General features: G+C 58.9%; 1 protein-coding gene across 2 annotated transcripts in view; it reads left to right on the top strand.

Annotated features, from left to right (window-relative positions):
- TFCP2L1 (transcription factor CP2 like 1) overlaps positions 1–15,551 on the top strand; it is a 58,911-nt gene that overhangs the window by 35,990 nt on the left and 7,370 nt on the right. For both annotated transcript variants that reach the window (XM_032638681.1, XM_032638680.1), the window contains 10 exons: positions 194–270; positions 809–914; positions 1,603–1,709; positions 2,821–2,973; positions 6,535–6,645; positions 9,047–9,138; positions 10,952–11,000; positions 11,082–11,175; positions 13,325–13,415; positions 14,227–14,330. In XM_032638681.1, coding sequence (XP_032494572.1) covers positions 194–270; positions 809–914; positions 1,603–1,709; positions 2,821–2,973; positions 6,535–6,645; positions 9,047–9,138; positions 10,952–11,000; positions 11,082–11,175; positions 13,325–13,415; positions 14,227–14,330 — 984 coding nt within the window. The remainder of the gene's footprint in view (positions 1–193; positions 271–808; positions 915–1,602; positions 1,710–2,820; positions 2,974–6,534; positions 6,646–9,046; positions 9,139–10,951; positions 11,001–11,081; positions 11,176–13,324; positions 13,416–14,226; positions 14,331–15,551) is intronic.

Raw genomic sequence — 15,551 nt, 5'->3', positions numbered from 1 at the left:
GCCCCAGGCGCCCCTCCAGGCCACACGGACAAACTCAGAACATGATCTGAGCTGTCCGTGGCCTTTGTTCTCTGCTTTGGTCCCTGGGGCCGTGAGGCCTGGGTGGGCCCTGAGGGTGTTGAGAAGACCTCTAGCTGGGGGAGTCCCAAATTTGAAGACAGAAATGCAAAATGTCCTATTATCCCCCCTCCAGGTCAGTCTTATGAAATCCGACTGCTGGAGAATCGGAAGCTGGGAGATTTTCAGGATCTGAACACAAAATATGTGAAGGTGAGGCTGCCAGCTGCGCCCTTCCTGGGCTCCTGAGGGTGCTCTGTCGGGGTCCCAGCACCCGGGCTTGCGGCGGGAGTGCCTGGGAGGTTTGGGGAAAGCTCCAGGGGCAGAGGTGGGCTCCTGGTCCCTGGAGTGTGGGCCTCGGGCGGGCCGGCAGCATTGGGAGCTAGAGGGATGTGGGCTGATGGACTGGGCGCTGGGTTGGACAGACTCGGCTTCCAGCCTGGCTTTGCCTCTTCCCAGCCTTTTCTGAGCTTCAGTTTACTCATCTGTGCAGAAGGGTTTGTAGATGACCCACATGTGCCGAGCGCTTAGCAACCCTGGAAAGAAGGGCAGCACTCGTGTTCGTGCCGTCATTCATATTGTTGGGGTTCTGGGAGGGGTGCGGGGAGGAAGCCTCCAGGCAGCTCCAGGCCTTGGAGGGCAGGAGGTGTGTCTGGCTTGGGGATGGTTGAGGGCAGGTTCCTTGTGGGTCCCTCTCAGGCCGCACCCTCAGCTGTCCCTTACTGCCACCCCTGCCTCTCCCCCCGCCCAGAGCATCATCCGTGTGGTGTTCCACGACCGGCGGCTACAGTACACGGAGCACCAACAGCTGGAGGGCTGGCGGTGGAGCCGGCCCGGGGACCGCATCCTGGACATCGGTGAGTCTCCCGGGCCAGGAGGGAGAGGCCGACGGAGCTCCAGGCACACGGGGGTCCTTCCTGGGTGCCATCCGGACCCAGGCCTGTCCAGGGCATCTTGGTGCACTTTTGCCTTACGTAAAACCCCACAGGAGCTGGTGGAGGTGACCGTGCCACCAGGCCTGCCCTCGGGGGTTCACCTTTTGCGGAGGCCTGGGATGGGGTGGCATGCGGGATTCAAGGACCTGCCGTCAGGGAGCGAGAAGCAGGGAAAGCTTTGCAGAAAGATCCTGCCTTAAAGGGTCATGATGAGTGATGAAGGGCCGGGGGGGCCTCACAGAGAGGGGCAGTGGCAATGGAACTGGGGGCTCAGGCGGTGGCCCGCGGTCTTTTATCCACAACACTTGGGCCCAGACGGGTTTTGGAACTCAGAAGTTGGAATGACAGTAAGGTGTGTAGACCCATAGCTTAGGGTCACACCGCCAACAGGCAGTCAAGCAGAGCAATGTTCCTCCAGCAAAACAGAATGACTCTACACAATGGGGTAAAGGCGTCAAGTCAGGCTTCTGCCAAGTGAGTTATGCAAAGCCTAGTTTTCAGAACTTCTGGCATTTCGAATTGTGTAAGGAATTTGGACCTGTAATGAGAATCCTTCCTGAAATATTTGGGAGTGGCTGACGATTGCACTTTTGTGTGTGTATGTGCACAGATATTCCACTGTCTGTTGGTATCTTGGACCCCAGGGCCAGCCCGACCCAGCTGAATGCAGTTGAGTTTTTGTGGGACCCTTCGAAGAGAGCATCTGCTTTCATTCAGGTGAGCGGGAGGGAGCTTGCCCTCGGTGGGGAAGCTGGAGCTCTGGGGTCCATTGGGTCGTTTCTCGAAACCATCCTTCCGGGGGGCCCTGATGGGCTCCTGCCCTCTGCTGCAGGAAAGGAGGCTGGAAGGGTGGATGGGTGTGGCTCAGAGTCACAGGACTCGGGACGTTGTAGCATCCTGTGTGGGTTTTGCTTATCAGTATGTAAGCTTTTTACAAAATAAGTATGGCCTAGCATAAATAATTTGAAGGGAAAATTTTTTTCGTAATTGTTTCTATTATTAAATTAATTATTTAATTCTCAAGCACCTGGTTGTGAACCTGGCCTTGTGTTAAACACCATGGTAGATAGAGGTGGCCAAGGGCCCAGCCGGGGCCCTGTGCTTCCAGGCTTGCCCCTGGCTCTCTTACTGTGTGTCGCTTTTTGAGCCTCTTGGTTTTCCCACCTGTCTTATAAATTAGGGAGTGAAAATAGAGCCATGACCACAAGGCCTGGTTCATAGTGATTGCTCAGTGAAAGTGAGCGATCTTTTTGCCTTGCATAATTACGATACTTGAATTGCATTTTAAAAGAATTATAATAATGTTATCGTTTACTATTACAATAAGATGAATTGTATTATGACGTGATCACAGTGTTATAGCAAGAAATGTACGTCAAGTGCCTTCTGTGTAACAGGCACTAACGAGAAATAAAGAAGCGGTCCCAGCTTCTGGCCTGGCCTGAGTAACCTGGCCACCAGGCCCTTAGGGACTAAGCTGTGGTCCCTGCTCTGTGGTCTGTGGGATTTGCCAAGGGAGAGTTCTCAGGGGCAGGAGTGAGGGGGTCTGCTGGGGTCAGTGGGCCTGGAGCAACGGCAAGGACTTAGGTGGTCAGGCAGGGCCTCCAAGGTCAAGGGAGAAAGGTGAGAGGGCAGGCCCTCTGTGGTTAGGGGATGGGGCGGCCAGCGGCCCGACAGAGTGGACAGCACTGGGGGAGAGCGGAGAGGTGGAGGTGGGTCTGACCGTGCGGAATGGAAACCTCCATTTGGAGAGGAGCCCATGGGTGGGGGGCGGTCCAGAGCCCACCCTCGCCTGCTTCTGGCTACCTGCCCCCCGCGTCCCCTGCAGGTGCACTGCATCAGCACAGAGTTTACCCCGAGGAAGCACGGGGGCGAGAAGGGCGTGCCCTTTCGGGTGCAGATCGATACCTTCAAGCAGAGTGAGAATGGGGAGTACACGGAACACTTGCACTCGGCCAGCTGCCAGATCAAGGTGTTCAAGGTAGGACGGCCCCGCCAGCTCCATCCGCCGTCACTCGGCCCCTCGCCCTGCCTGGGACGGCGATGCCAAAACGCGGAGGCCCAGCAGGGAGTGCGGCATCCCCATAAGGAGCCCCGGGGCTCCTGCCTGGGCTCTGATGAGCCAGCCTGCCTGCTTTTTTCCCCACAGACGGCCGGGCTCGGCTCTACTTGACCAGAGTGGTGGGATTGGCACACTTGTAGATTTTTGTTTTTCCTCCCAAGCACTTTGGCCGCACATTCTGTAGTTGCCCATTAGATTCTCCTTAGAAGTCAAGTTAGGAGACCTCCCGTGTTTATTTGTTTTTATTGAAGTATGGTTGATTTACAATGTCGTGTGAGTATCCGGTGTACAGCACAGTGATTCAGTTATACATATACACGTATCTATTCTTTTTCAAATACTTTTCCCATTTAGGTTATTACAGAGTATTTCCCTGTGCTGTACAGCAGCTCCTTGTTGGTTATCTGTTTTACGTATGGTAGCGTGTATGTGTTAATCCCAGCAAATGTTCTTCCCTAGCCCCTGCGCAGTGGCCTCCTGGTACCTCCCTTCATTTCCTTTCTCGTCTCACCCGCTGCAGTCTCCTGCCGTTGCTTCTCACCTCATCTGTCTGGACAGATTATTTCCTAAAGACGGTCCACAGTGGTGTAGCTCAGGGTGGCCCCGCAGGGAGGGAGGGTGGCCGCGGACCCCGCGTCATCCTCAGGGTGGGCGGACCGGTGCCGAGCCGGACCACAGGTCCCGTCGCCAGCAGGCTGGACCTGCCCGCCGGCCAGGAGATCCCAGCAGGTGCCCCAGGACGGGGCGCGGACCGGCCCCAGTGCCTTCCCCGTCTTTCACAATCAGGGGACCTGGGGACTTGCCGACAAAGCTCCGTCTGCTGGGGCTGGAGATGCCAGAGTGATCGGCCGTAGAAATAGGGCCTCGTCCCAGAGGAAGCTGGGTCAGTGTTGATCTTCCTGAGCTTGGGATGGATGTGGAAATAAGTGCCCATAGGTAGAACCATCAACCTGGCGGTGGAGTGGTGATCTGGCCTGTTTCCCAACTGGACTGGAAGGCCCTGAAGCTGCCCGTGTCTGCACTCAGGCCACACAGCCGGGCAGCTGGCTTCATCCCCACTGATAGTGTCTGGCCGCCCGAGGGCTGTGGGCAAAGGGTCCTGAGGCCCTGGCCGGGCTCTGTGCACTGGGACACCTTGGTCAGTCAGCGCTGCCACCCTGGGTGGGGAGGGAGGGATGGTGGGGGGGGAGCGTGAGTTTGTCTTCTCTGCCAGGGCGGTAGCACCCTCCAGAAACCTGCTGCATCATTATGAAGCCTTGAAACCGGCCTCCGAAGGAAGTTACATTTCTGCCCCATATTTGTTTCCTCTTCCTGCTGTAAAAGAATGACCCAGAGTTGAGTGGCTCAGTACTACATACTGTCTTTTAATGCTGGAGGTCAGAAGTCTGAACCGGGTCTCACTGGGCTAGAGTCGGGGCGTCAGGAGGGCTGAATTCCTTTCTGGAGGCCCCAGGGGAGAATCTCTCTTCCCTTGCCCTTTCCGGCTTCTGGAGGCCTCCGCATTCCTTGGCCTGTGGCCCCTCCTCCATCCTCAAAGCTGGAGTAGGTAGAGCCCCTCTCACACGCATCACCCTGACTCCCCTGCTCGCCCCCGCTCCACTTCTAAGCCCCTGTGATTACACTGGGCCCACGGGATGATCCAGGCTCATCTTCCTATTTTAATCTCACGTTGTTGGCCATCTTAATTCCATCTGCAGCCTCGCCCCCTTCTGCCCTGGAAGGTAACATCCTCCCAGGCTCTGGGTATTAGGACGTGGCCATCTTTGGGGAGCATTAGTCTGCCGACGCCGTCCGCCGGTGCCTCTGGTCTTGTGTGTGCTCCAGGGTCCAGGGTGATTCTGGCTCACCCTGGACAGCTCCGAGGCTGTGCAGCGGGTGGTCTCTGCCTGTCCTGCAGTCCCACCCCCTCCCTGTCACGCACAGACCAGGTCCAGGGTTCCACCAGCTGTCTTCTGCCCTCAGGTGGTGGGCGCGTCCAGTGTGATTCCAGCGCTCTCCGAGCGCGTGCCCTGGGAATGGGCGTGCCCTGGGAATGGGCACCGGCCCGGATGGTAGGAGGGAGGGGCAGTCTGCGCCAGGGATGCCTAGCCCTCCCCATGGCTCCCGTGAGCTTCCCCTCCTACAGCTCGAGGCGAAAGCTCAGGAGTGAGGGCTCTGCTCAACTTCTCAGCTGCACACCAGGCGTTATTGGGGGACTGGGGCCGGAAGCTGCCTTACCGTCTCCTGCAGGGGGGTAGGAGCCTCTGATACCCGAAACGGGCTCCCCAGAATGCCTGAGGTGACCTGGCCAGCCCCCCAACCCGCACCAGCGGCAGCTCAGACGGGTGTGCACTGGCGCCAGGCACAGCCCAGCCGAACCACCCATCACTCTCCCGTCTCAGATCACCCTGGTTACTAGGAAGCCCTGGCTTCTCAGAGCCCGGCCCTGGGACTCCATGGGGGTGTCTGGGCCGCTCCCTGCCCCGCCGGCTCCCCACAGGCTGCCCCCTACAGGCAGGCTCAGCCACGCTTTACCAGTAATGCTTCTGGGCCGGGAAGAAGGGCCTCCTTTCTGGGACAGGAGGACAGGAGGACGGAGGTGGAGCAGGGAAACCAGATGATGGGGGCCCGGCTGCCGCATGTCCGGCTCTCCCACTGGACACCGGGTCTGTCACTCACGTCCCCATAGGACCCCCAGCAAACCTCCCTCCCTCCAGCCTGGGCATCCCCCCGAGGGCTATTTCCTCAAATCTCCTGAGCTGGGAGTCAAAAGCTGCAGCCTGAGGAAGGTGCCCGCCAGGATGATCCCAAAGGCGCCATCGAGCTTGAGGATGAATTTTCCTCCCGGACTGCCCACTGCATGTGGTCCACTGCCTACAGAGTAAAGCGCTCAGTTCTGGGTCCTGCGGACTCTTGATATCTGGCCCCGACCACCAGGCCCTGAACTCAGGAGGGGACAGTCCCAGTGGTCAGGATGGTCCCCGTCAGCCGGGCCTCCTGGGGTGGAAGCCGGGAGCGTGGTCGTAGTCCTAGGACTTGGGGGCAAGGAGGCCCCCAAGATGGCCAAGATGGCGTGCGATTGTAGACCGAGCCCCGGCCAGCAGCTCCCAGCTCATCCACTTCCTGTCACGGTCCACGGGGAAACCCACGGAAGGCCCTCGAGGGGTCCTCTCCATTAGCGAGTGGCCACTGGTAAAGCTCTGCTCCAAGCATTTCTGCATGGTCCGCTGAGTGGACCCTGTAGAGTCCCCGTAGGACCCTGTAGCAGGCTCTGAGTCCCTCGGGGTGGGAAGGGGCTCCGGGCGGGTGGACCTGTGTGTCGGATGCCTGGGAGGTGAGAGAGATGCTTTCTTGTCCGTGAGATCCTGCTTGGGCTTCTGGGTGAGGTGGGGAGTGTGCTGGCCTTGGGTGGGGGGGCCCACTGCTCAGCCCTGGATCTCCCCCCGACAGCTGCCTCTGCCTGCTTTGAACTCATTGGACCCCTGTGCTCTGCACTTACAGCCAAAGGGAGCTGACCGGAAGCAGAAGACTGACCGAGAGAAGATGGAAAAAAGAACGGCCCAAGAGAAGGAGAAGTACCAGCCATCCTATGAAACCACCATCCTCTCAGAGGTGAGCCGGCCGGAGCCTTCTGCCAGGGGCGGCGAGGGCTGGTTTAGATCCTTGGAAAAGTGCCCATTTGGGGTGAATGCTTCTACGAGAGCGCCCGTTAAATCGTGGTGTGTTCCTTTGTCTGGAGCTGCTTTCAGTTGAGGCCCGGTGTCCAGGGAGGTGTTTCACAAGTACCTTCTAGCTCTCTGCTACCATTTGCGCATTTCAAAATTAGTTTATTTTTATTTTAGATTTTTGGAATAGATAATATATTCGTGTGGTCCAAATTCAAAAGGTATAAGAGCATCTCCATCGGAAGATATCCTTCCCAGCACTGTCTGGCCTCGGTTTCTCTCCCCGGGGCAGCAGGCGACCCCCGGCTCCTTGTGTATCTGGCCCAACGTGCTCTGCAGATGAAGCCAGTTCACACACGTTTGCCCCATGCGCTCTTTTTTCCCCCGACAGTACACACACACACTGTTCTGTGGTTGAATGTCTTTAATCCACGGCCTCTCTTGGAGTCTGTTTCCTGTCTCTTCATAAAGAGCTTTCTAGTTCTTTATCCAGCTGTGTAGCTTTCGTTGTCTGGATGGCCCTTTGCTGGACGCTGGGTTATTTCCAGGCTCTTGCCATTTCACACAGGGTACCGTGAACACCTTGTGCGAGCGTAGTTCTGCCCGTGGAAAGAATGTCTGCAGCGTCTGTTCTCGGAGGGGGATTGCTGGGTCAGAGACTGTAAATAGCTCTCGTTCTTTGCTGTTTGGGTGGATACTGGGGTGCGTTTCCTCTCAGCCCTGCCGCCGACGCCAGCCTGCTCCAGCCGTTCTTCCGTCCAGGCTACCTCTGAGATGCTTCATACCACAGGTCCCTTTTCCTCCTGTCACGGGTCACTGCTGCTGCTGCCTCTTTTACTGGGCTCTGTTTTTGATTTGAACAACTCCTCCCCGCTGTGTCCTGCCATCGGGCCAGTTAATAGGTGTTGGGCTCGTCCACTGAGTAATCTGACTTACTCAGGAGGCCCTCCGTGGATGCCTCAGGTCCAGTGCTGACCATGGTGGGGTTAAGTCTGGGTTAAGGGTGAGGCCCAGGGACAGGGGGCTAAGAGGCCTGTGGGTGTGTGAGGGTGTGTCTGCGTGTGTGTGTGTGTGAAAAGCCATACACAGAAGAGTATGTGCAGCAGGGCAGCAGGGATGCTAATTCTGCGGCGTGGACAGATGCGTGCTGGCTTTTCATAGGGTCGAGGCTGACGGTGGCCGGAGAGCCCTGGCCCAGGGAGTCCTACCCCCTTGCAGCAGGGCAGAGCCAGCTCTGCAGTGTGTGGGGCCGTGCTTGGACCCTTAGCCCTTCCCAGGCCTGGTGTGTGCTCCTGATGCACCCCGGTGACCCTTCTCCTCCCGGCCTCTGCCTCTCCCCCGACTTCCCTGCTGGAGGACAGGTCCCCTGGCGTGCTCCAGGCAACGTCCCAGCCCCTGTCCCAGGCCAGGTGTTGAAATCCGCACCTGGCCTGTGACCTTGGGAGCTGCCGGATCCCCTCTTGTCTGCTCATCAACCTTCCTGTTCCCCTCCCCCCCTCCCTCCTCCCCCCCCCCCCCCCCCCCCCCCCCCCCGGGGCTGCAGGATTCAGCACCAACACATTCCAGGCCTCACTCGTAACGGAGTTAAATATTGACCCACCCTGTGGTCGGGTGGGTGATAGTAAATCTCAGGAATGCTTCCGACTGGCCGTGTCCAAAGCGGTGTCATCACAGGGAAGGGAAGCAGGGAATGCTTGGTGCGTGGGCTACCCCTTGCCGCCCCCAACCAGGCAGCGCCCGACGTCTCTGCTTTCCTTGGGGGATTCTCGCGTGTTCGTTTGAGCTTCCGCACGAGAAGTTCCTGGAGTTCAGGGGTCACAGCTTTCGTGTTGCTGCGTCTCCCTGGTCTGCAAGCGGGGGAGCTCCTGAAATGTAGTAAATGTGCGAAGACTTGGGTTGGAAGGGGGCTGCTCCCGGTCAGCGTGGAGACGCCTCGTCTGTCCCCTCAGCTGAGGCCCGTCGGGAGATTCTGAGCTTCTCTGGTGCTTTCCCGTTGGCAGTGGTCTGTGGCCCCGTGCTCCCTGTTTTGTGCATTTGCTCCCAAGACCCGCCTGTGGGCAACTGGCCTGTCTTGCTTTTTAGTCTCTTTTCTTGTGGACCCAGGAATCAAGGGACTGATGAGGTTTCCCTCTTTGCTTTGACTCCTCGGAAGCTCAGACAGACACGTGTCATGCTTTGCTTGCTCTGGGGACTGCCTCTTCTCTGCCCTATCTGGTTTCTTCGGTGTGGCCCGAGCAACGTGCCCGTCCCCGAGCGCCGTGTCAGCGTGGGCTGGGTGTGGAAGGATCGTGGTTCCGCACCGAGTGGCCCGGCCGGGACGACCGCTGCCCTGCGCTCTCTCCCTGCAGTGCTCCCCGTGGCCCGACGTGGTTTACCAGGTGAACAGTGCCTCGTCCCCAAGCTACAACGGCTCTCCGAACAGCTTCGGCCTTGGCGAAGGGTACGTGCACCCTCTCTCCCTTTGCGGTCTCTGGAGTGACCACGGGTGTGGGCTCCTTTCCTCCCTTTCCTCCCTGGGTCTCTGCTCCTTTTGTAGCCTGGCATCGATTTGGGTTTCAGGGCGGCTGACTGGTGTTAACATTCACAACCATTTTTAGCATCACGTGTCCAGGTTCTTGTGCTTGAACACACCTCTAGGAAGGCTGTCTGCTAGGGCAGCCGAGCACCAGGTACCCACTCCCTCCCCCGGTTAAAGTGGGCTGGGCTGCGGGGGTCCTGGGCCAGCCCCCTGAGGTAGCCTGCCTGGTGTCTCCCAGGGGAAAGCCCACCTCCTGGACATCGGGGGCCCCAGGAGGCAGATCTCTGGACCCTGCAGCGGCTGGAGGGGCTTCATTTTTTTGGCTGCGCCAAGCGGCCTACAGGATTTTAGTTCCCGACCGGGGATCAAACCCGCGCCACCGCCCCCCACTCTGCACCCCCCAGTGGAAGTGCCGAGTCCTAAGCCCTGGAGCACCAGGGAGGTCCCTGGAGGGGCTTCTTAGATCTTTCTGCATCCTCGTGCGTGGTCACTAGGCAGTGGGACTCAGCTCAGGACCCTCCCTGCCCCTGGGGTCACAGGCCGGCAGCACAGAAGTGGCCTCACTGCTGGTGACCCAGCTCTGCCGAGGCACAGGCGGTGCTGACTCCGAGGTGACGGGGCTGCAGGGACCAGCGGGCAGCTGTCGCACCTGTCCCAGGGCCGTGGCATCACTGTGATGGCTCTGCCCATCCTGTTCGTGGGGGCAGGGTGAGGCAGGGAGGATGCCAGGTGGGTTTAACAGGTGAGGGTAGAACATGCGGAACGGAGCCCATGCGTGCTAGAGAGATAACTACTGATGGGTAAGCGAGAGATGAACTTGATTTACAAGGTGAGGACAGTCCTCCTTGAGCGGGCGCACAAGGAAGGGCTGTCATATTTAGATTCAGCAGACCTAGTCTTAAATCGGCACCTTTCTGGGGGCAAGTTCCTTAACCTCCTGCAGCTCCGGTTTCCTCACGGCCGGGGGAGCATGAATTCCACGCAGGGTCAGGGGAACATGTATAAAGTCCCTGGCACCCCCTAGACCCTGATGACGTGCATCTGTAGTCACCGATGACTGGTCTAGGGGTTGTCCCCTCAGGGGTCTGTTTTTTTCTCATTGTAGTAAAATACACAAAACGTAAAATTTACCATTTTACCATTTTTAAGTGGCTAGGTCGGTAATAGTAAGTCCGTTCAAGTTGTACCATCACCTCTGTCCATCTGGAAGGGTCGTCTCTCAATGTGTCTTACTCTTGACATAAAAACCCAGGTGTTCAGGTCTCTGCCTCCCTTTGGGGAAAAACATGAGAATGGTTTTCTCGTGGCGGATGCCAAACTGTGGGTGCTTGTTCGCTGCAGAATAATTCCCCGAGGGACTCCTCTGCCCTCTCCTGGGTGTGGCTGGCCCTTCGCTGTCCCAGCACTGAGTCCCTGTGAGGCGTGTGTCCCGGTCTGCTTGGTCAACCTGCCCTTCCCTTGTGCTGGGGCTCGGGGTGGGGACCACAGCATCTGGCCAAAACAAGCCCCGGAGCCGTAGCTGAGGGATGAGGGTGTGTAGTTAATCAGAATCCCCATCCACGCCAGAGGCTTTGTTAGGGCTTTCCAGGGATGGAGCAGGTCTGTATTTTTCTTGAGGACCCATTTCATTTCAAATGAGCCCCAGAGCAGAGGGAAGTGAAGGGCAGGCCGGCGAGGAGCCTCTCAGCCAGGAAGGAGCATCCTCGCCGCTCACCACCTCTCTTCTTCCTTTCAGCAACAGCTCCCCAACCCACCCGGTGGAGGCCCTGCCCGTGGGCAGTGACGTAAGTGTCCGCGGCTGGGCGCTGGCTGCCTGTCCCGTGCGGACTGAGCACCCCGTCAAGGCCCGTCCTCTCTGCCCGCAGCACCTGCTTCCCTCGGCTTCCACGCAGGACGCCCAGCAGTGGCTCCACCGCAACAGATTCTCCCAGTTTTGCCGGCTTTTCGCCAGCTTCTCGGGTGAGCGTCTCTGAATGGTGCTCAGAACCCGCGAGCATCTCGGAACGCTCAGCATGTGCGCTTGGCTCCCCAGGGGCCGCGATCTGTCCTGGGGACCCAGAGTGGTCACTTGTGGTCACTTGTGTGTATTGGCCCTGGGCCGTGGGCTCGTGGGCGGTCCTGCCCCTGAGGTGTCCAGCCGAGCGTGGCTTTGCGGGAGGACCGGCTGGGAGCCTTTTCAAGGTGCCCCTCACCCGCAGTGTGGGCTCTGCTTCGCCCAGAAGAGCCCCTTAGCCAACAGGCCAGTGCACACTCAGCAAGCCTCCCAGCCTTTTCGTCGCAAACGCTGCTCGTCGTGCTGTCTCCAGAGCCGTGACCCGGGAGATGGTGGTACAGCCACGGGCGAGAAGGGAAAGCAGCTCTTCCTTCTCTAAAGGTTTTTCAAGCCCTTGCTGGTGGTCCCATCAGACAGCAGCCCTGAGCCGGGGGCATTGGGGGACAGGGTAACAGCCATGAACCTTGCTCCCCGGCAGTTGGCCCAGAGTGACAGAGAGTCAAGTGTTGGCCGAAACCAGAAGGCTGGCCCTCAAGGACCTCTGTGCAGCGGAAGGGAACCAGCACCCCATCCGTGGTCTTTGAGCTCAGCTTTTCTTTTCTTTTTCTTTTGGCTGCGCCGCGTGCCTTGCGGGATCTTAGTTCCCCAACCAGGGATTGAACCCGGGGCCCCCTAACCCTGGACTGCCAGGGAAGTCCCTGAGCTCAGCTTTTCTGAGCATGTTCTTTGTGCTGCGGGTAGACAGTACCAGGGCAGTCAGGCAGGGACCCTGTCCTCGGGCAGCTCTGAGTCAGCGCGGAGGTGTAAACTGCCCATCTCAACACGCCGTGTCCCTTCTGGGATGGGCAGGCTTGGTGGAGGGACCTGGGCCAGTCTGGGCGGGAGGAGGGTGGAGGGGAGCCCCCCCTTAAGCAGGGGGTGGTGTGGGCCGTGCCGAGGAGGTGGCCTTGAGCAAAGCCTGGAGAGGCAAGGGCACGAGCCAGGTGGGTGTGGGAGGATGAGCTTTCCAAGCGGAGGGCAGGCGCAAGGTGGGACCTGCCAGGCGTGCCAACGGAGCGGAGGGCCCCGATGCTGGGGCCGAGTGGGCCGGGCGGCAGGTGAGGTCAGAGAGGCGCCCAGGGGCCCTCTTGGAGAGTGCAAGGAGTTTGGCTTTTGTTCCCCATGGAAGGGGAGCCAGTGTACCTGCAGTATTGTACCTAAAACTGTATCTTAACTGTGGCAGGAAACGGGGGCGAATGCTGTGGCCCTAGACCACGTGGCTGTTGTGAAGTTTTCCGCAGAAGGCTGAAGGCATCCTCGTGCCTTGCGGAGTCCACCTGAGCACAGAGCTCTAGGGGACTCCTCGGGCCTCGAGGAAGGGACTCGTCTTCATCCACGTACCAGGATGCTCATAGATAGTTACTCATGATCGCCTCAAACTGGGAGCGCCCCCAAAGCCCAGTGGCAGAGAGGGCGTACAGGAATTGTGCTTTATTTGTGCAGTGAATCCTACCTAAGAGTGGGCACGCATGATCCACAACTACAGACAGCACGAATGAGCCCTTAAACGGAGCTTGGAGGGAGAGCCAGACCTAGAAAAGTGCTTACTGTTCAGTTCCATTCACACAGGTGCTAAAAGCCAAGCGAAACTCCTCTGCATGTGAGAAGTGGGGAGAGCAGTTCCCCAGAGGTGAGGGTGGGGGAGGTGGTGGCCTGTGGGATGGTGGGAATGTCCTGCCTCTTGACCTGGGCGCTGGGTGCACGGGTGCCCGGGTGCGTTCAGAACGGCAGCGTCGGGGAACTGTGAGCTTTCGTCTCCGGACAAGTGCACACGCAATCACGCTGATAAGATACGTCACTGACAGTGATGCCAATAAAAGGTCCAGAGGGAGGGCCAGGCAGCCACAGGCAGTGAGGGCTTCTGAACTTCTGCAAATGCCCGGCGGTTCCTCTGCCTTTGTGAAGCCAGTTGTTGAGCTTCTGACATCTCTGGGGCTGTGATCTCCTCTTGCTGTTTCTCCCTGTGGGATGCCTGTACCCCCTGAGGGTGAGGCTGGCTCGACCCTCCCCCGGGGTCTGCAGATGCAGCCCTTCCCCCGCACCCCGGGTCACAGGTGGCCCCATGTACCTGCCCAGGTGCTGACCTGCTGAAGATGTCCCGTGATGACCTGGTCCAGATCTGCGGCCCTGCAGATGGGATCCGGCTTTTTAATGCCATCAAAGGCAGGTGGGTGTTGGTGCCCGCTGGGGACACAGGGTGTGGCTGGGAGGCGCCAGGAGTGGGGTGGCGGCCCCCGCGGGGAAGTGAGATGCTGTGGCTCGCAGCCCACCCTGCCCGGAAAGCCCCCTCCTCCCCTCCCTCCCTCTTCTCTCTTCGACGGGGGCCTTGGCCTCTGAGTCTCAGCCCCTTGGCCGCCTCCTCTGGTTCTTAGATGCTTGCACGGTCCTGGGCTTCGAGCTGCTTCCTGTTGCTCCTGCTGGGGGCGGGGCAGGTGTGGATGGTGTGGTCTAAATAGGCACAATGTGGACAGCGCAGTTTTCATTCCGGGTTTGAATCCCACACCTGCCTCTTAGGAACTTGGCAACTGGGCCGAACCCTTAACCCCCATGAGCCTCAGTTTCCTCATCTGTAGAAGGGGAGGGTGGTCCTGGCTTCGTCATAGGTGTGTGAGGATGAAATGAGCTCAGAATGAGCCGGAGAGAGCGCTTGCTCTGACTGTCACCCTGGAAAACCTCCTATGTTGAGACTGGTGCTCCGGGTGGAGCCCCTCTCTGGGCGGGTTGCAGGACCGGGGTCAGGGGTCGGGGGGATCGTCCATCCCCCGTCCCCAGCAAGCCTGTGCGAAGCTGTTAAGGTCCTTCCAGACGGGGTTCTGTCCCTGACAGCTCCTCGATGAAAGGCACTCTGTACCCCCGTAGCCTTCTTTCTTTCCCCCTAAGTCCCTCCTACTGCTCTTTCCACCCTGGGTTCTGGAACTTTCTGGAACAACAGAGCTTGGTCCCTCATACCTGCTGTTTATTTCCTTTCCTCCTGCCAGGAACGTGAGGCCGAAGATGACCATTTACGTCTGCCAGGAGCTGGAGCAGAGCCGCGTGCCCCTGCAGCAGAAGCGGGATGGCGGCGGGGACCCCAATCTGTGTGGTGGGTTGTGGGGTGCGCCCCACACCCCTGGCCGGATAGAGGGCGGCAGAGTAACGGGAAGAGACACAAGAAGGAAAGGCAACATGAGTCCACGGCTGAGGACGCCTCCCCTGATCCGCCTTTCATGCAGGAGGAGTTCTTGTTGTACTTCATCCTGGGGGTGAAATGTTTAGGGTGGGCATCATCTCCCAGCATGGCTGGTCCAGGTTACCAATGTTCCACCTGGGGAAACAGGGCTGGAGAGGAGCTGTGTCCCCTTAATGCCACTCAGCTACTCACGGTAGAACTGGAAGTTGGGCTTTCTGGCTCCTCGGCTGGTGACGAGTGACAGCTGTATTCCCAGGAGCGTGTCCTCCTGTGTGTTCCCCCAGCTGGATGAGACTTTCCCATTTGGTTCGGTCGCTGCACAGGGGGGTCTCGGAGCGCCTCTGGGGTACATGGTTCTTTGGGGTTGGCAGTTTTCAGCATCTTGCTTCTGAGCGTTGTGAATGCCGAGTCTGATGAGCTGCCCGGCCCCACCCGCGGGGTCTGGACTCTGCATCGTCTGCAGAGAGAGCCCCCTGTACCTCTCTGCGGGCCCCTCCAGATCAGCAAGGGTGCCCAAGACCCTGGGCTAAGGGCGTTCCATTTTCTTCCCCTAGTAGGAACTGCTCATGGTTTGCTGTGGGGGAAACTGAGGCACAGCGGCTGCCCCGAGATGCCAGTGCTGTGAGTGGCAGAGCCAGGATCCAAATCTCCGGGCACTGGCAGTTGGCGTCCGGGCCTCAGGACATTTCTGCGAATGTCCAGGTCCTTCCGCCGCGGTCATTCTGTGAAGGACAGAGCTCGAGTCTCGTGGTTTCCTGCACACGTGGCGAGGGCAGGCGCCCAGCCCACACCCCCAGCCTCAGAGGTGTGGAGAGCGCTGAGGTCTGGCTTCTAGTAGTGGCAGCGTTGGGATTTGAACCTAGGCTGGCCCGCTCGAGGGCCTCTTGTTTCCCCACGCGGCGCCCGATGAGAGGAGTTCTGAGCAGTGGGTGACTGACCGTCTGCTGGCTCTGAGCAGTACTGGTCCCCCCCCCACATTCCTCCAGGGACAGGAAAGGCCAGAGACAAAAGGTTACAGCCAGAGGGCCGCACTGCAATCCTTCTGGCTCTTTTCTGCCAGCAGTCCAAGAGTAAAATACGAAAAAGTGGAACTGGCTCTGAAAAGTTGGGGGGAATAGTTCAATGAGAATTCTG

Source organism: Phocoena sinus, chromosome 7 (assembly GCF_008692025.1).
Source record: "Phocoena sinus isolate mPhoSin1 chromosome 7, mPhoSin1.pri, whole genome shotgun sequence".
Taxonomy (NCBI): Eukaryota; Metazoa; Chordata; class Mammalia; order Artiodactyla; family Phocoenidae; genus Phocoena; species Phocoena sinus.
Note: the sequence above shows the minus strand (reverse complement) of the source record. Positions and strands in the feature narration are given on the sequence as shown.